Source organism: Empidonax traillii, unplaced genomic scaffold (assembly GCF_003031625.1).
Source record: "Empidonax traillii isolate 1590-97213 ecotype Southwest subspecies unplaced genomic scaffold, ASM303162v1 scaffold755:size778197, whole genome shotgun sequence".
NCBI lineage: Eukaryota > Metazoa > Chordata > Aves > Passeriformes > Tyrannidae > Empidonax > Empidonax traillii.
In genome coordinates, this window is record NW_020955948.1 from 52425 (window position 1) to 72795 (window position 20371).

General features: G+C 43.3%; 1 protein-coding gene across 7 annotated transcripts; it reads left to right on the top strand.

Moving 5' to 3' along the window:
- Nucleotides 1–5394: 5394 nt before the first annotated feature.
- Nucleotides 5395–19314, top strand: MFF (mitochondrial fission factor). Of its 7 annotated transcripts, XM_027900876.1 has the most exons (9): nucleotides 5398–5614; nucleotides 6247–6419; nucleotides 7366–7454; nucleotides 10619–10693; nucleotides 13057–13215; nucleotides 15584–15601; nucleotides 17691–17753; nucleotides 18187–18271; nucleotides 18630–19314. In XM_027900876.1, exons 1-9 carry the CDS (start codon nucleotides 5398–5400, stop codon nucleotides 18759–18761), a joined length of 1011 nt encoding a protein of 336 aa, XP_027756677.1. In that variant the 3' UTR covers nucleotides 18762–19314. The 7 variants fall into 7 exon arrangements, with proteins under 7 accessions (XP_027756684.1, XP_027756677.1, XP_027756683.1 ...); XM_027900883.1 differs by lacking the exon at nucleotides 15584–15601 and having other exon boundaries at nucleotides 5395–5614; XM_027900878.1 differs by lacking the exon at nucleotides 10619–10693 and having other exon boundaries at nucleotides 5403–5614.
- Nucleotides 19315–20371: the final 1057 nt, after the last annotated feature.

The following is a 20371-nucleotide window of genomic DNA, read 5'->3' on the forward strand; positions in this document are numbered from 1 at the left end:
TTGATTGCTCGAGGTCAGTCTTGCTTTCCAAAGCATGAAATACAACTGCAGGGACACATGTTTGTCAAGCCTGGCATAACTCAAGCTGGACACTGGAAATCCAATTAAAACTTGAAAAGAGTTGGTGTAAATGTCTCTCTGCAGATGCAGATCATGTTACTTCCCTACTGCTAACGATTGTTTTGAGGATTAGTTAACTCATGTCTGTAAATGCTTTGGGAGCCTTAATAACTGGAAAGTGCTGATGAGGTGCAAGGTGTTAATATATTGTACTGAAAGGACGGACGCAGGAGAAATGGGAAATAATGAGCAAACCATGGGGGCTAAATACAGCCAAATAAAAAATATTTTGACTAAATAAAAGACCCATTTCCTGTTTGGTTGTGTTTTTTTTTTAATTGTTCTTTTCAAAGCTTATAATAATCTTGTCCACTGCCTGTGCGTACCAAAAAAAAAAAATACTGATTAGAAGACAGTAGGTAGAATGCACCCTCAAAATGACACTCACTCTCTCCAACCTGGGCTACACCAGAAGTTTAACACCTGTAAATGCCCAAGCTGGACTTCTGCATGCTCTCTGTCTTCCTAGATATATTCCTACATAGGATGCTGGGATGAGCTGTGATTATTTTTTTTCTTCTTATCAGCTGGTCCAGGGCTGCTGTGGATTGGGTCTGAGAACTGTTGTGCTGATACCACGCCGATGCTTTGGTGGTTGCTCCGCAGTGCTTACTCTCAGTCAAGGACTTCCCCGTGTCCCATGTGTGCCAGTGAGGAGGTGCCCAGAAAGCTGAGAGGGAGCGTGGCCAGGACAGGTGCCCCAAACTGCCCAAGGGGCAATTCCACACCACGGGGTGTCATGTCCAGAATATAAAGTGGGGAAGTTACCTGGATGGAGGATCAGGGACAGGCTTGGCATCTGTCAGAAGGTGGTGAACAGCTCTATTGTCATCACTTGCCTTACTTGGGTTTTACCTCCTTCTCTCTCCCTCCTTTTTATTACTATTACTATTATTATTATTAGGATCGTTATTACCACTTTGCTTTAATTACAAAACTGTTCTTATCTGAATGCGAGTTCTATTTTCTTTTCTTTCCTGATCCTCCTGCCCATCCCATGGTGGGGTGAGGTGTGGGGGGTGAGGGAGAGGCTGCCTGGTGTTTGATGCAGCAAAAACAAGAGGGCCCAGCTAAAATTATTATCAAGATTTCAGCATGAAAATAAGGAAGACAAACCAAGAGACCGGTGTTGTATGAACCACTCTTAAGGCTGGCTTTTTAAAGCTCCTCATCCAGAGTGATGATGATTGCCTGGTAAGATGTGCCGAGAGCTTAGGTTTGAAGGAGGCCAAGTCTAAGATCCTGTACCTTGAGGCAACTGATGTATAATTCTCAATGTTACACAACTTCTATTTAGTAAGAGATCATGTTTCTGACCACTCGCCTCTGTAAAACAGCGCTGTCGATATTTGTAAAGAGCTGAATTAGCTCGCTGCGGGCCTTGGATCGATACATGTCTTCGGTACTCCTGGAACTGCTCCTCCTTCTGACCTCCAAAACACTGTGACCGTAAACCAAAAAGGGGGCGAAAGCTCTGAGAGGGTACATAATATAATACACCGGTTCCGGCCCGATGTGTCCCCGCTCCCTCACGGTCTCTGCCCTTGGCGGGGACACCGCACTGCGCCTGCGCGGGGCCGGCCCGCCCTCACCCAAGATGGCCGCCCCGGGGCAACACCACCCGTGAGGCCCCGGCGGGCGCCACTTCCGCCCTCTCCGCGCCACGTGATGCGCGGCCCTTACGGGAGCCCGATGGGGACGCGCGGGCCGCGCTGTGCGGCTGACCCGCGTTCGGCGGAGCGGAGCCGCCGTGCCTGAGGCGCTCCCCGGCCGGGCCGGGCCGGGCCGGGCCGGGCCCGCAGCGCTGCGCGGCTTCTCCGGGGTGAGTACCGACCGCCTGGGGCGCGGCGGCAGCGCCCCAGCTCCAAGCGGGGGGGCTCGGCCTGTGCGCGGGGCCAGGGCCGGCCCTTCGCCGCCCTCAAAGCCGGAGCCCCCCGGCTCGTGTGTCCCCGGTGCCGGGGGCTCTCCCGGCGGTCCCGGGGCTTGGAAGCCTTTCGGCAGCGGCCCGGGGGCGTTTGGAGGCTCAGCCCCCACGGGGACACTCGAGGCCGCGGGGCCCCCTCGGGCATTACCGGCTGACGACCCTCCCTTAGGGAAGGCGGCACCTTCCCCCCTGTCCGCTGCCGAGCCCTCCCAGCGCCTCCGCAGGGCAGGGAAATTTCAGCGAATGTTTCAGAGAGAGGGTTCTCAGGGGGATATTTGTCTTCTAACGTTCCTCGGTATTTTTGTTTTCCATCAAAATGTTTTGCTCAAAACCTTCAGCTGGAGCGAAACAGACCTGAAAGAATGCAGCCTTCGGTGTTTCGTGACCGCACAGCTCTCCTCGGGTACAGCGGATAGGTTTTGTTTTTAGGGGCTGGAGAAGTTACAGTTCGGTGAGGGCTGTGAGACCTGCCCTGCTCTCAGAGCTGGCACAGCTGTGTTACCAGTGCTCCTCCGGTGTCTCGGGTTCCTCGCCGGGCAGAACATTCCCGGCTGCAGCACAGATATGGCCAGATAATGCTGGCAAAGAGTCGTCCCTAGAATCTGTGTGCATTGCTTCATCCTCATCTCTCCTGTTGATGTGCTTTTTTGGAAGAGGGGGAAGGAGGTACCTACCCCTTGCCTCTTGCTCTCTCTTCCCTTATCCTCCTCTGGACTTTTTTCCCTCCTTTCCTTCTTTCATGAAATGCCGCTGATGCTCATCTGCGCTTCAACTGCATTCTGTCTATTTATCATATATCTCTGATTGTACTTTTATTGCCTTATTGTTCTCAGATTCATATTCTCATGCCTCTTTAAGAGCTATCTAGGTCTGTAAATATCAGCTTTAAAATCCTCATTATCCCTGATTTATTATTAATGTTTTTCTGTAAAATGCTTTGTAGTAACAAGGACATTACAGAAAACATAAGTTTGTTTCGTTCTCAAGTTCCATTAAAATATGTTGGGTTTTATGTTGGTGAAATCTCACCATTTCTTGTTTCGTTGCTCTCTTGTAAAAAGGAGTAAAAACTGAAATCGCTTTGACAGCAAATCCAATTCTCGGTGACTCAGAGTAGGCGAGAGTAGGAAGACATCGAGGTGCTGTATCCATAGGTCCTTGGCAAGTACAGCTAAACCCACGCAGTGCTATTTAGTGTATAAATAGTTTACAAAGTGACTGTTCCAAGGCTGGCTCTGGGTGTGTTTTACCTTGCAGCTGGGAAAGCAGCTGTGCTACAAGCTCGTGTCCCAGAGCAGTGCCAGGCTGTGGTGCAAACGCTGCTGCAGGGCAGGGATCCTCGATTGCCAAAATTAGGGCTGCACAGGTATTTCAAAATGAGGATGTGAGCAAGCACTGAAACACCTTCTGGCAGGTCGTGTGAGCAGTAAGTGTGCTTGAAGTGCTGCCACTCCGTAATCTGGGCACTTCAAGTTCTTCTTGAAATTTGGTCTCTTTTTTGACGTTTTTACTCGATCTAGAAATGCTTTACTCATCAGAGACGATGTTTTGAAAGGAAAAGCACTGTTTGGGATGTGGAAATGTCAGAAGACTGTTTTCTTCATGCCACTGGCTGATTCAGCCACTGTCTGCCAGAGGGACAAGTCCAGCTTGCAAAATCAAAGGATGAAAAAACTCCGTGAGAAAGGTTAAAAACTTTGAAGTGGCGGAGAAGTTTAAGAACCTCTTGAACTCCCATTAAGTGTTTATTTCTAACGAAAGGGGTTGTTTAACTTTGTTTCACTTGATACATACAAATAGTGGGAATTAATACAGGATGAAATAAATCAAGATGTGATTCAAGTGGATCACGTCTTGAATATACTCAATGTGTGCATTTCAGAGTTACACAGTCCAGATCCTTCTGTGGGCTTCCTTCTCTTATCTGAAGGTTACTGTTAGTTCAAGGTTTTACTGATCAATCTGGAAGGTATTGCCTGTGTGTGCCGGTGGGAGGAAGGGCTCGTGGGCTGTCTCACCTGCACTGAAGCTCAGAGTTCTGCATGTTCAGCTCAGGGAGATGCACACACAGCCACAGACAGAGGCCTGCTGCCAAAAATAGGAAAAGAATGTGGTTGCAATTTGAGTGGCAAACCCTGCCTTTTTGCCAGAATAGGTCACTTCATTTAAAAAAAAAAAAAAAGGTGTCCTGCTGCAGTGAGCTGTGCTTCCCACGAGCAGGTTTGCTGGGAAAACTGTATTTGCACCTTGTTGTGCAAATTGTGTGTGCACATATATGTCTAGAAACGCCTCTTTTCCAATCCTAGCCCTAAAAATAACCCATTATCTCAGTCTGAGCTGTTGGCAAGGTCCCCAGCTATTTGAGCCACTGCCTGGATGAAAAGTTTCCCACAAGCAATTCCTTGCAGCTCGCTGTTTACTCAGGCAGCCCCTTTCCAGCCCCACTCCAACTGCAGCTTTAGGATGTCTCTCTTAGCTGAGTCCATAACCATAATCTCAGAATGAGCCATCAGCGAGGTCCACCAGCCACTGCCCAGGTGAACAACTTCTCCCAGCCCACAGTTTCCATCAGCAGCCCCTTCCCAGCCCCCCTCCATGTGCAGCTCTAGGATTTCTTTTTCTCTCAACCTTAAATCCGACTTCAAAACCCCAGTTACCTTGGTATTTGGACACAGCTCCCAGCAAGTACATCAGTAAGTTTGTCACAGCCCAGTTTCTGGGAAACTCCCCCACTGCTTCAGCTGAAATCCCCCTCCTCTTCGAGGAAAATGTATCTATAAAGCATTGGCAAATCCTCTTGAATTTAGATAAAGTTTTGTTCTCTCTGCCCTTGTGTTGTATCAATTCTGCAAAACCAAGATTTTAATTTACAGAAAAACAGAAGTGAGAAGTTCACGGAATTGCTGTGATTGGGACTGCTTGTGAATGTCCTCAGTGTTCAAGCTGATTTGACAGGCTGTTCATGAGGAACTTTGTCCTTGTGAGGTGGGGGGAGGTCTGGATGACTGACAGTGAGCAGGAGGCTGCTGCCCAAGCTGAGCCTTTTGTCATTCCACTGCTTCAACGTGCAGTTTCGTGAGGCTTCAACCATTTTCTCAAACACCAGCACCCTGGATCTGTGTAAATGCGAACCAACAACTCAGATTTCTTGCCAATTCTGAATAGATTTCCTATCCGTCCTCTCAGGGATCTGTTGGTTGTTTGTCTTTCTTTCTCTGCCAGCCAGTGCAAGACCGACACCTCGCATACAGAATTTCTGGGTTTGGGTTTTTTGAGGACCTGGTAACGAGAACAAAGCATTTCCTTTGCATGCTTTCTGCTGCTCTCAGAGTTGTTGGTTTTCCCTTGCCAGGATGAGCGGGGCGGCGTTCCCGTCGCCGGCCGCCGAGATGGCAGAGATGAACCGGCTGCAGTACGAGATGGAATACACGGAGGGGATCAGCCAGCGCATGAGGGTCCCCGAGAAACTCAAAGTAGCCCCTCAAAATGCTGACCTCGAAAAGGACGTCCCAGAAGGATTTCCCAATGCCAGTGTAACCATGCAGGTTCCAGAGCGGATTGTGGTGGCAGGTACGTCTGTGTCTCGATCCGGGTGAAAATTTAAAGTCGTTTCCCGGATTTTTGGATGGGGAAAAAAAATATATACTGATGCATTTTTGAAAGAACAACCTGTAAAATGCTCTCTGGTTCTCAGGCAGTTGGTGCTCATTGACTTTGACGTAGGGAGTTTCTTAAACTCTGAAAATGTTTTATTAATAGTTTTGGTGTAGCTTGTAATGGAGACAGTTAATTAATTATGCACAGAAGGTTTAATTGCTGACGTTTCATCTTACTAAACCATTTTTGGAGGGAATAAAAGTAATGTTTTTTGATTTGCACCCGATTTTTATTAATTAAATATAAGCTTAAGTAACTATAACAAGTTTGGGGATCTACTATATATTAGTAATTAGCAGTTGATGTGGCTCAGGATTACTCAGGATCACCGTTCTCAGAGAAACTGCTCAAATAATTCTCAATAATGTGGTCTTTATGAGAGCTTTAACAATAGTTTTTAACATGCAAGACCTGTTAAGGGAAGTTATATTTAATTATTTAGCATAGGCCGGGGACTTAACTGTTGTGATGTCTTTTTGAACTTTAGCATTGGCCCTCAGGCCTCGGAGTGGTTTACTTGCTATTGACAACTGATGTTCTTGCAGGTAATAGTGAAGACATTCCATTTTCCAGACCAGCAGACCTTGACATTCTTCAGTCTACTCCATTCAAACCACTGGCACTGAAAACTCCTCCCCGTGTTATTTCTCTTAGTGATCGACCGCTAGATTTTTTGGACCTAGAAAAACCTGCACAGCAGACACCTCAAAGTGAAGAGGCCAGTACTTATATTTGCTTTTTTCTTAGATGAGAAGCATTCTGCTGCTAAAGAAAGCGAAATGACCAATGATTTCTCTCCTCTGGTGAAGATCAACTTGGTGCTAACATAAGCTGGGAAAATATAAAAGTGGTTTTACTAGCACCGTGGTACTTCTGATGAAGTGGCAGATGGCATGGGGCTGCCAGGCTCAGTAAGCTAACTCAGTACTTACGAAAATAAAGTCACAATTAGAACTACTCAAAATACTTTTTTTAACAAAAAACATCCTTTTGATGAAGAGAAAACTGCAAGGTATTTTTTTTTAAATTTGCAGGTTATCAGAAAACAGACTAGAGAGCTACACATTCTGTTAATGTGTCTAGTTGACCTCTGGACTTCATGGCTGGGTGATATAACATGAGTTTTGCTAAAGCTCTGAAAACCAACTTCATAGGATGGTATAACATTGGCATCCAGGTGAATGATGGCAATTGACATCTTAAACCCAGAAAGATATTTAGGAAAGCCACAAATTTTGTAGACTTACAAAATACAATGCGTTTCTCTCTCATGGTAGGAAGTAATCCCAGAATGGGTAAGGTTGGAAGGGAATACTGGAGGTTATCCAGTCCAACCTCCCTGTGCAGGCAGGGTCTCCTACAGCACATTATTCAGGATTGTGTCCAGAGGGCTTTTGAATATCTCCAGAGACTACTAAAAATTCTGTTGGTTCGTCACTTTGGCATCAGATCCCATGGATAGATAACAACAGGACTGCAATAAGTTTGGAGCTTGGTTTTACACGTACCAGCATCAGACGCTGTCATCAGTTGTTCTCCTCCCAATCCCTGTGAAAACGTGCCTTTGTGTCTGAGGGCAGCTCTGACCCACAACCCTCCCCTGCCCGTTGTTGTGTCCTGGAACCCTCTTGTCTTTCACGTCCCTCTGTGTCCCTTCGCTGCAGGTGCGCTCGGTGGGGAGGCTGAAGAGAGAACGTTCCATGAGCGAAAACGCCACGCGGCACAACGGCCAGCTGGCCCGCAATGACTCCATGTGAGTGGGGAGCAGAGTGCAGGGGCACTGCTGGGGCTCGGTCACACATCTCCCCTGTTCCTCACCTCCTCGTGGTTGGCTTTTTCCAACTAATATTTTGCATGTTGTGGCAAGCACGTAGTTTTAACAATTACAAGGCCAGCATTTTTCCTAATTTTTATGCTTTCTGTTTAGTGAGGTGAGTCATTTGTGAAGCATTTTCTTGCAGTGGATAGGTGGGAGTGTTTGTAGGTTCACAGTTTCACCGGTTGCCATCAATTGTCATTTCAGGAGATTTTTCAGTTTCCGAGTTGGTAGCATGTTTTTTCCCCTGAATTTTCGGGAAATTGAGTTCTTTGTACATCAAAATGTTCCCAGTTCTCCCACTGTGGATATTATAAGGATTTTCACTCTTAGAAGAAGGAGTATTTTTATTTCCTCATAAATATTAGAATAAATAATTTTTTTTTTTTGGTACCAATGTATTTAATAAATTGGAATCTGTCAGTATATATCTTAACCTTTTGAGACCAAAGTTGCATTTAGAATTGGAAACTTCATCTGTTGTTACCATCCAAGGTAGTAATTCTTAGGGTGCTTTCTGAAGACATGCATACCTGTAAATTTTCCTTGGATATGGTAGTTTTGGATTAATTGCAGTTTATTCTGAGTGACAGCATCTTTCCACCTGGAAATAACTGGTTTGGCAGTGTAACACTTAGGAATCTTTTATATGTGAGTTTTAATACATCTGCCATAAGGAATACTTGCCTTAGAAAAGATTTTAGATTTAAGACTTAAAGATGGGATTCATTTGTCTCAGTGTAGACTGTACAACAGTATTGCTAGATCACCATAAAGTTAATATTCAGTAATGAGGAAAATAAGTACATGACCTACTTTGGGTCTCCCTATTTTTAGTCTAATGTAGATCAAATGAATTATGCCCTAGAAATGCCTGTTTTCTTCTATTTAGAGCAAGGGCACTGTGTGTACTACATATCTGTCCACCTGTTAGCTGGTCTAAAACCAGTGAAGTGAGCTTTGATGCACCTTCCAGACATAAATCTCCTTCTCTTCCTTCACATCTTTATGGAAATGTTTCAGATCTTCCTCGTCTTCATCAGACTTTTGGTTCATACAAGCTTATAGATTGCACATGTCTAGGCACTTGGAGTCAGACATGCTCACTGAGCAGGCAAAACTAGATTTGCATCCTCATCTCCTGCTCAGCTCAGTCTCCAAGTGTTCTATCAGCCTACAAAGTGCCCAAGCTCCCTGTGGTCTCAGTCACCCAGTTATGTCCCAGCCAGATATCTGAGGAAATGGCAAGATCAGCCCTTGACTGGATCTATCCAGGTTTCTCACATGTTGGGATTTCTTGAATCTGGAAGTCCTAAATCTCTAAAACTCACCTGTGTGCTTTGCTGTCACTCAGTTAAGTATGTATAGAATTATTGGTTTAAAATGGTCTAAATATTATTTGATGTCACAGTTTTTTAATCCACTTGCAGTCCTTCAGAGACTTAGCAGTACAATAGGCATGCAAGTGGAATCCTGTAAATTTTAAAAGGATGTGATCAAGGAACAGCTGGTGTGACTCAGTTTATCATTTACAAAAGCCAGGAGATTATGACCCCCCTGGAGATCAGTTTTGCTCTCTTGATGCCCATGTGTAAGGTCTGTCACATAAATCAAACTTCCAGTGCCATGCATGTCCTTTCCATTGATCCAGGATCTCTTCTCTTGCTTGCCTGAAAAATCCCAGCTCCTGATGCTGCCCCTGCTGCATCCACACCCTCTGTTGCCCATGTGGAAGAAGCTGTCCTTCCCCACTGCAGCATTTGCTGACCTGCAGATGATGTATTTTAGTAGGAACTTCATTTTTTCCTCTTGTCTTCCCAAGTTCTTGTTTCCTTATGAGAGAAGTTAGGCTGTGTCCAGAGTGTAGATCACATGCCTTGAAATCGCTGAGGTTCCTAGAAATTGCTTCTTTCTCTGCCATAATTCCTTCTTCTGACTCAGTACAACACAAAAGATGAATTTGCTTTGAACATGCTGTGGATGTTTCTCCCTCTTTTAGTTTTTGTCAGGCTCCAGGTGGAGAATGTGCCTCTGGCCCTGGCTAACTCCAGGAGAGTGTTCTGTTTCAGACTGCTGAAATCCCATCTTCATGGGGGAGCTTGTGTAGCTCACACACAAATGCAGTAAATGTAAATGCATGTAAATGTATTCTTTGTACTATAGAAAGAATACTTATGCACCTGTTACCTCATTTGTATCACCTTGAAATTTCTTTACTGTCTAGGAATACTGTATCTTCTAGTGGTCCAAAGCCACAAGAAACTCACTGCACCTAAAGTTCTTACATCTAGTGTTGCTGGCCGAAAAAACCAGCCTATGTTATAATTAATAATACATGGCTGCTTCATCAAAACTGGCTTGACTTATAAATTCGTATCATTTCTACATAGTTCACTTGTGCAGTAACGTGCTATGGTGCTCTAACTTGACAAAGATCAGCTCTTTATTTCTGTGCTTGTGTGAGTCTGGTTTGACATCTTTAAATAGGAAAAAAAAGTCCATGTTTTACTTAAAATATTAAATTCCTGTACAAAAACCAAAACCTTTTTTTTTTTTTTTTTTAAACACTTGTTTCTCTTACCTCCTTGGTTCATCTCCCTGATAGACAGGATAGTCAGCTCAGATGAAAAGGCCTAGGGAGCGCTGCCTTTTAAAGCCTTTGTTTTCTGCACAAGACCATGATTCTGAAGATTTAATCTAGGGCAGTGTTGTCCTTGGACAAAATATTCAGATGTACTGGGAGAAACTCCAGTGCTTGGCTTACAAAGTGACAAAATTAAACATTCTGGAATAGATTGTCAGATGGAGGCAGAGTTGGCTGGGTTCCCTGCCACAGCGTTCTCCACATGGAACAAGCAGTTGTTTCTCTTCTGTAGTCTCTCTTGTCGTCCAGCTGCATGCAGAGACAGTTCTGAGAATTTTTTGGCACTTGGGCTTCACTAAAGACAATAATTCCCAAATGCTCTTAGAAAACCCGAGACTAACAAGTAGGTACCTGCTGGTACAGTAACTGTCTGCATAGCAATAATGCCAGCTCTCTAAATTACAATTCCTCTGATTTATAAGGATGCTTACTTAAGAGATTACAATTATTATTCAAGGTGGCACAGATCAGATACTGTCCCAAGAAATAAAATGCCACGGTTCCAGTCACCTCTTTCGACTCAGGATTGCACGTAAGCCCAAATGTTACCTGGTATATGGAAACCAAGAGTGTGTTTAATTATGTAGCTCTCTGCAGTACTAATATTCTGACTAAGTATCTGTAGTTTAGAGGATTAAAATTTGAAACAGCCTTTGCTACACTGAAGGTGTGGTTTCTAATTTTGCTTCAGGGTTTCTCAAACTCGGATGTATCATTTCCCCCCTGTAAAGAGCATAGGGAAAAATACCTGACAGCCAATGAAAGGGACAGTAAAACAAAAAATCAATTTTCAAAATTAGCTGTAGTTTGTTTGACTCTTTGTTCTTTGGCTGGTTTTGAACAGCTGGAGAAACAAAGCTTTTTGTTGGTCATTGGTGAATGCAAGGATTCCACTTCTGTGTTGGAAGTCACCAAAACACCAAAAGTGCCTGGAAAAGTGGACAGCACTGAATTGTTTTTCTGTTCCAGCCTTTTCCTTAGAAAAACACATCTCTCTAGAGAGTTCAGTGTCACAGTTTGAGAAATTCTGTTCTTCATGGAGAAAAGGTGATGGTGTGCATGTCTTTAATAAGAATACAGTCCATGTGCTTGAATTTACAGTAACCTTAACTGGTTAAATCTGCTTACCTCTCACTGGCTACTTCCAGAACCGAAATAAAGCCTGTGTGCATCCCAAATGCTTTGAGAAGTTTTAGGGGAGATTGCTGCCAAGCTGAAAACTCTGCACACAGCAGAATGTGCTCTTTCCTAGTAAGGACTGTCATTCCAGGTTGTTTGTTTTGGTTCCACCCTCTGGAATGGACTGGTGTTTGCAGCCAGGGAGTGGTAAAATAAGTGGCTGGAGCTATTCTTTGCAGGAATTTGAAACAAAGTTATCCTAGAAATAAAACCATTTAACTAGAAATGGAGAAGAGAAGGGGCGTAGCCACAACAGTAAGTGCTCATACTAAATATTAGAGAACTTTCCTTATGTTTGAGCTCTTTTTTGTTTTATCATCTGGGTTGACAATTGCTTTATAATATTTCTTCTCCACGGTCTCTGACATAATCCAAAATGTTTATGTCCTACCATATGTTTACAGGACATAAATCTTAAACCCTGGAAAAAGAAGATGGAAGAAAAATTTGGCTTGTCTCTCTCCCTGGCATTTCTGCTCTTCATGGAATTATTCTGAATTTCTGATTTTTCCTTATTATATACACTTTGAATTTAATCAGCACACGTAACTTAGTTCTAGGGAATTTTGTACAGTTGTTGTTAAGTTAAGTTGGGGCTTTTTTCACATCTTAAAATACTTTTAGTATCTACAGAAGTCTTTTTACTTCTAGAGATTATCCAAATACCAAACCAGCTTCCAAGCACTCAGCCACAAATGTTTTACTAAAAATGCCAAGGGCAGAAAGACTGAGATTCTAAACCCACAAACCCTTGGAGCAAAGCACAAGGGGCAAGGAAATGTGTTGGATTGTGGGTGCTAATCTAGGAATAAAAACTATTTTAAAAAGATTTAAAGGCTAGAGTGGCTCGCACTTGGTATGCATTTGTGTCAATATGTACAATTAAGTTAACACAAATTTCTTCCTATTAAAAAAGGATCTCACCTTTAATTAAAATTTCCAGATTAAAAAAACAAAAAGGCTTCATATGTGTACAGAAATGTGGATGAGGTCAGTTTGAATGTAAAGAAATATGAGGAAATCACAGGCAGTTCATCATCAAACCTAATTTCTCTCTGATTGACAAGGTTTGTATAATCCAAATGGTCATGTTTGAATTTCAGTCCTGCATATTTTAGGTCATGTTTTTTGCGTCATAGCCAACAAGTTAGATCACATAATTTTTTTTCATTGGGATATGAATTTTCTGTTATTTCTTGAATTTGTTTCAGTTGCCTTTAAACTTGTTCACCTGCAAACCAAAATACTGCCTTGATCTTCCGTCACAGCTTCAAGACAATTTTGTTGACGGGGCTCTGTGTGAGATTCTCCCTTGTGTTTTTAAAAGAGATGATGTAGGATTTTCTTAAAATGTAATGCTTTTTAAGACACTTCTCATTGATGTCACTGGGGACTTGAATACTGACTTCAGCAGGTACAGATTTAGCTGTGCAAGCACTTTCTAAAACTAACTTGTAGAACAGATCAGAACTGTGTCCTTGGGTTACATGTGCTTGTTTCTGAAGAACATGTGTAAATGTAGCTCCTAATCCCTACACTACTAAAATTTAAATGTGTTACCTTTATAGTGGTGGGAGAAGGGTAAACCAAAAGCCAAGCAATGAGCATTTTGGAATGGGGTCTATCTGAAAAGCTTTTTTTTTTATATATTTTTTTTTTTAATTTAAAATCTGACTACGGTATTTCTCTCTTCATTTACTGTGCTTATACAAACAGTGTGACACCATCACTGCAACAGGCTCGTGTCTGTCCTCCCAATCTGTTACCTGAAGATGGAACTAATCTTTACTCTGCTCGTGGCATTTTGTCGTTTATCCAGTCTTCCACTCGTAGGGCTTACCAGCAGGTCTTGGATGTGCTGGATGAAAACCGCAGGTGATTGGTTGTCACTGGTTCTTGCCAGCTTTTTGCTGCTTCTTTTTTTCTTTTTTTTTTTTTTATTTTTCTGTTCTCCTGTTTAGTGGAGTTTGGTTTCTGTTTACGAAAATAACGAGATGAAAATATTTTGCTTTGGCTTTTCCTTTGCTTTCACTCTTCATAAGCAATTTAAATGTCCAAAATTCACATTTCAAAATGCTTCAGTTTTCGAATACAGGGTTGTTTCGGTTCCCTTCCAAATAAAAATCAAAAATAGGAAGGGTTAGCCTCTGGCTGCAGGGAGTTTTGCTCTTCTGAGATTGTCAGTGTTTTCTGCAATTAACACTCGACCCCGAGCCTGCAAATTTACCGGCCTTGTCTTCTGCTTTTCCGTTGGTGAGCAGTGGTGCAGATCAATAAGATTGGGTTGATGCTGTCATAGAGCATTAAAACAAACATGTAGAATATCATGCAAGGCATAGTAGAGGCTGCTTTTGGTAACGTGTCAAGGCTTGGGGCTGTCTCAGTTCCTATTGGGAATAGTTCTGTCTGGCTGATCCGTGACTGACAGTGGCCACTGTGGGTGCTGACAGCAAGAAAGGCAGGGAATGAACACTGAGAAGTTGTTGCTCCTCTGATTCTTGCTGTCTCTGGTTTTATGGATAACCTGACACTTTGAGAGCTGATGAGCCAGAACAAGCCTCGTGGCAATCCCTGTCCTTCCATTCTCTTCACTGGAGTTTTGCCCCCTTGATGCATCCTTGGACTGTTGTGATTTGGCACTCGTAAGTGTTACAAGAAGGGCTCGTTTAACACTGTGGAGACATTTACAAAGACTCCTAATGGCAATATTAATTTACAAAAAGCAGTTTTCATTTCAGCAGTGTGCTAGCACAGAAATTCAGTTAAGAATTGCAGACAGTCTCGAGTGTAGGGTTATCTCAGACCTCTGGGACTTGCCAAGAGGTTGAATTAGAGAAGATAATTGGCAAGAACGTTGGCAGGAACTGCACGTTGCTCCTGCAGCCCTTCAGTGTGGCCTGTGCTAGCAAGTTCTTTGAAATTTGCCATCTGCCTCTGCTGATATCCCAGCAGCGTGCTTAATATTTGCAGTGGGAAGTTAAATTATTTGCTTCCTGGCGGTTTTGGTAATGAAATGTGACTATCAAGCCAATCTTACTGTGAATGTCTGTGTGTTTGCAGTCACTTGCCAAACTGGCACCTCTGATAGCTCACCTTGTTTGCTGATCTGACAGTAAATAAATACCCATATTAACATCCCTGAATTGTAGAGAACTCCAGTCTTGCTGGCCTTTATGTTCTTAAACTGGGACTCAAAAAAAAAAAAATCAAACAAACAAAATTAGCTGCAGAGTTCCCCATGAAATTCTGCAAGTTGGGTGCTTAACTGTAGCTGTTAAAATTTTTATGCCTGTCAACAGTTGGGCATCAATAACTTTTTTTTTTTCCTTTTCAATATTAAAATTAGATGGAATTACATGTTTGTTTTACCAAACTAAAGCTCCCAGATAAGGAGGAATTGTCCTGTCTGTGAACATCAGCACTGACAGACACTGTGCCAAGAATCCTTGTTAAAATATGGATTGAAATTCCAGCCCTTTTCTCAGTGTGCTGTGAAGCTCCAGGTTTTATTCCTGGCTTCCATTAGGCTCGTGCCTGTGTCTTCTTGGAGTCTGGAAAAGAAACACGTGCATACATGCACTTTCAGCTTGCTTCCATTATCAGAACATTTCTAGAATGCTGAATACTTCAAAAGCTGCATTACCTGACCCTGGTGTGGGTTAATTTTTGAGGTGTCCTCACGAACCTTCCTATAAGGAATGGGAAACCTGTTTCCAGTCACCTCTGGACAAACAGGTGCCAAACTGATGAACCTCTCAGTGAGGTGAAAGTGTATTCCTTGTGGCTGGGTGTTGAGACACCCACCCTTACATCTGGCGTAGGAATGTGAAATTTGGATGATCCACTTGCATGGTTGCAAAATATTGTTCATTTTAAATTGCTCCAAACCTGCACTCTGTTCTTTTGCTCTGTGTAATGTGCTTCCTGTTTCAAAACCTTACCTCTTTTAACATGTTGTGCTTTAATACTAGAAGGGATCTTTGAAAGTTAACAAGATCTGGCTGTGGGTTTCTCACTGGAAATATTTTTAACTTGTTTCATGGCTTGTCTTTTTTTTTTTTTCCCCCCAAAAAAACCCATTTTCCAACCCACTAAAACTGCTGACGGTAGGTGCTGATTGTCCTGCTGCAGAGAATGAGTTATGGCTTGTTCAGCCAGCACTGCTCACATCATGGTTATGGAAATGAGCAACAATTTAATGATCACTGTTTGCACTGTCTGTTTACTCTCGCATTTCCTCCAGCTTGGACAAGGACTATAGGTCAGTTTTGTTTTCTAACCATTTTTGCTGTTTCAATTCCTTTCAAATGCCAGTGAGTGCCCTTCAGAGACTGATCTTTGATGCTCTAGGCAACAAAAAAAAATCCCAAACCAACCAGCCCCCCAAAAAACTCCCTGCATTTAAAGAGGTTTTAGAGATGTCTTAAATGCAGGAAAAAGGACAATTTCATATTTTAATAGAGTTGTGTTGAAATCTGTACTTTATCTAAAGTGTTCTTCATCTCTTGGATCAGTATCTTTTTTATTTACAAGGAAAAAAAAAAGCATGAAAACTTAATATTTCCTTTCTTTCTGATGTCTCTTCTAAAAAGCCACCATCCTTTTTAAATGCCAAACTTCAGCCCCATAATCTTCTCCTGAGAGGGTGTGTGCAGGTCTCAGTCCCCTCTGTGCAGGCACAGGAGCGGTGCAGGTTGGACCCAGGTGCAGAGATTGCCCACACTTCACTGTTTTCCTCCCAGCCCCTGTGTTTGATCCCACCCTCACTGTGGTATTCCTGTTTCCCTCTGCTCTAACCAGCAGGAGACAGAGCAGGTTCACTTGGTCATTGCCTCAGTGCCACTTTTCCCACTGTTATTGTGTTCCTGTGCATTCCCCTCAGGTTTCAGGCTGTATTTGCAGGGAGCACACCCGACCTCTATGGAGCTGTGGCTTTTTTCTGATCATGCATTAATGTTTAGGATAGAATTCACAGAGTTAGCCAGAAAACTCAAAGTTCTGTGGTACGCTTCTTTTTGAAGAAGGCCATGTGTTTAATAGCTTTCCTATATTACACTTGTGCATTCTGTGTTTACCAAAAAAATTGCTGCTGATTTTGGGGTAAAGTGATCTCAGTTATGAGACTGCCACGATCTGTATAATCAATTCTGATACATAAAACCAAGCAAGGAGTGCAGAAGAGGCAGGGGAGTATTGTGGTGTTCCTTTGGGGTCCACCTGTAAAGAAAAAATGTGAATTGCAAAGAAAAGGAAGAAATCATGTGCAGCTTCCAAACAGCCTGGCTGTGGTGGGAAGTGGGATTAAAGACTTGCACAGATCCCAGAGAGTCCTCTGGATAATAACTTTATAATAACTTTTTGGAAGACCTCGTGCATTTAGGTAGGAATATTCTGTTAGTGTACGTGCTGGAAATGGGGCTTCCTGTTTTGTAAAGCACATCATGCTGGTTTATCTTAAGTGCCAGAGAGAAGAACATTGTGGTTTGCACAGATTTCAAGCTCCTGAACGGTTTGTTCCGCATCTGTGATGTGTTACACTCGTGTTTGGTTACCAGAGGCACTGAAAATACACAGTACCAGCTTGGGCAGAAGGCATTGCTGGTGTTCACCTCTTCTGTAAACTGCAACACAGGAGCTTCTTGCTGCAAACCTAAGGTGTATGACAGAGTTGCAGCAGTTTAAAAAGCATTGCCTTTCCTTCCTCTTTGCCTAGAAAGATAAAGAAATTTAAAGAGCAACACTTACCAGGATGTTCATACATCTACTTGAAGCTTGTAGTCACCTCTTCCTGGAGAGATGTACCTCTCTTCAGATATCCATGCTCCTTAGGTATAGCCCAGGTGTTCTAATTATATCTAAATTATATCTACTATAGATGAACACTGAAAAGACCAATCTCCCCTTTCCCCAGAGAGAGGAGAGGATGATTAAAAAGGTTTTTACAAGTATGTGTAAATACATTTATTGCTTACCCATTGTTGCTGGGTGAGATTTTTACTTTTGGGGGATATTTTTTTGGTGTTTTTTTTTAACCAGAAGTTTCCCATGGTTGTTTTATAAGGCTGATAATCTCCACCCAAATCTCTATTCCACTGGTTTGTCTTCCACAAATGAGGGTGTACCATCAAAATCTCGTTACACTTCTTAGCTGCAGTAACATTCAGTGCTGATTAAATTCGATGAGAAAGAGCGATTTACAACAAAATAAACAGAAGGTGTATTGTATTAAAACATAGAGTATATCTGGAAGTATTTTGAAGTTCCTTTGTTCTGTGTGTTTTACCTCTTATCTCTTGTTTGTCGTTTCCTGTTTCTGTCTCGTGCTTTCTATCCACACAAACCTGCTGTAGGCCAGTGTTACGTGGTGGGTCAGCTGCTACCACTTCCTCTAACCCTCATCATGACAACACCAGGTAAAGAGTATTTTTTTGTTAGTCACGGTCCACTAATTTAGAGTCTGAAATTCAGGTTTCCGTTTCCCCCCTTTCTGTTTACTCTGATCTCGTTTTAAAACGCAAGATTTTTGTGCTCCCTCTCAACTCTTACAGAATTCTGACTCAGACTAATGTGTGAGGGGAAAGCTCTGAAATTACACTGGCAGTATAGTTTAGGTATTTGCCATTTAGTAACGAGCTTGCTAGAAAATTTGGCTTTTTGTCACCTAACCTTTGCAGGTGTTCTCAGTAACAGGCCTGTGAGTTGTGGCTGGATGCCTTTTCCCTGCCATGGCCCTGGCAGATTGACATTGTCTCACCAAAAAATACACCTACTGGAACGTTGGTAAAATGTGGTACTTGCTAATCCTTGTGTGGCCGAGACAGCAATGCCGTCTTCTTTGTTTGGTAGATATGGTCTCACCAACTTCGACTCGACACTCGAGGGAACGCCAGATGACATGACAGTTGTAGATGCTGCTTCCTTGAGAAGACAGGTACGTGAAGCACATTAATTGACAATATTAAGACAAAGCTGTGGCGGTAAAATGGGGTAACAGGTTTTTTGTGTGACTGCAAAGGTATCCGTAACAGGTGTGGGCAAGGGATCCTCTCTGTGCCCCTGCTGGACTGCCCTCACATATCCCGTGTTGTTCTGGGAATCGAGAAGAGAATCTGACTGCATTTATGTTCCTGCTTACTGGGGGCAGCAAGATGTGAAGATAGAAAGTCAAATTATCAGCTGTTGAACATCCATCCGTTTGAGATGCTAATCTTAACGTAGTTATTCAGAAGCTTCTAGAGAAAGTCTGGCAGCTTTTAACAAAGTATTAAAAGCCTTTATTTGTTTTTTAGATAATCAAACTTAATCGCCGTCTACAACTTCTGGAAGAGGAGAACAAAGAGCGAGCCAAGAGGGAAATGATCATGTACTCAATTACTGTAGCTTTCTGGCTACTCAACAGCTGGCTTTGGTTTCGGCGCTAGACACGGCTCCCAGAAAGATTTAGCAGCTGAAAACACAAACAATTTGCAAAATCCCTCCTTTCTGTTTCTGAAATCGGTATGGCTGTTTTATAATTCGTACACTGGAAAACTTCCACCACAGATAAAGGCTCTAGAATTGCAGTGTTAAAGGGACACCTTGTTGTTCAGTTGTACATTTAAATAGATTTGCATTGCAAATACCGCAGTATCCTCCTTTGCATGCTTCTGTGTAAACATGGATCAGCCCACGGGAAGTTTGCTTCATGCAGTGGAATGACTCTTGAGTGATCTCCAGGACTAACCACCGGAGGTTTTGTTGTGGCGGGAAGAGAACGAGTAGAATGGATTTGGGGAAAAAAAAACAAACAAAGGAATAAAAAGTCATTTTTATTGTTCTGTTGTTAGATGCAATTAAACAATTGCACTAGTTTTCCTTTAGTCCGAGTAGTTTGAGGTGTGCCATGATCAAGGAGTGTGTCCTGTTTATGAGTATGTTCCCTGTTTAAGTACTTGTTCGGGTCAAATAATAAAAGGAATTCTTTGCTAACATGCAGATTGTCCAGAGGTGTGTGTAATATGTATTTTTTTTTTTTAGGTTTAATTTTGCAGATGTTTTTCTAAAAAAATACGTTTTTAAGCAAGTCAGTCTGTGAGTGGTCAAAAGATAATGGAGTACAAGATATTGATGTAGTATATTTAATAAAACTCTCAAAAAAACCCCAACCCCAAGCCATTGTTTAATCATGTTTTGAGAAAATTTATTTGAGGTTTCATCTAAACTATTAGTCCTTGAAGTAACTAGCAGTGGTGGCCTGAACAGCTTCAAAGTAGCAGGTGGGCATGTGCCAGACTTTGTAGGTTCCCTTCTCCTGCCTGTTGTGGTGGTGGTGGTGTTTGGGAAGCCGGCCTGGTGTCCCCCGTACTGTGTCAGTTTGAACATCCCCTGTTCATGCCGTGATCCAGCACCTTTTCTGGCAGACACTGTGTGTGGGGGTGCTGGTGTCTCTGTGCTCCGTGCCCCTGCCCAGCAGTGCTGCCCAGCCACAGCCCCTTCCCCGGGGAGTGTGGAACAGCCTGTCAGTGTGCAGTGACACCAAATCACTGCTCAAAGGTGACCTTCCCTAGAACAGCCGGACCCAGACCACTCTGCAGGACCCTTTGTTGGGCTCTAGAGGTGCGCAGGCAGGTGACAAGATGATGATGCTCAGTGGCTGCAGAACAGAAGGACCCAGAGCCCATTTCAGCACCGTCCTCGCTCACAGAGGGCCCAGAACAGTCTCGGGGGCTGCCGCTGCTCAGAGGGACCCCCGGGATGGGACAACGCGGGTGCCCAGCACAGCTGGTCCTGTGAGGACAGGCGGCTTGAGGAGCATCAGCATGAGGAGCCCAGAGGATTTTGGTATCAGCACTGCAAGTGCCTGGAAGAGAATGCTGCCCTCCTCCATTTCCTGAGCTCTCTGTGTCCTCTTGGTGATGTGTGCCCTGCTGTACAGGCTGCTGTCCCTGCTTCCTCGGCTTCTCTGCATATGGCTGTGGCATCTGTTGTTTCTGAGCTTTGTTTACTGTACTATGTAACTCCATCGGCTAATTTGGGGTGTTTGCTGTGCATG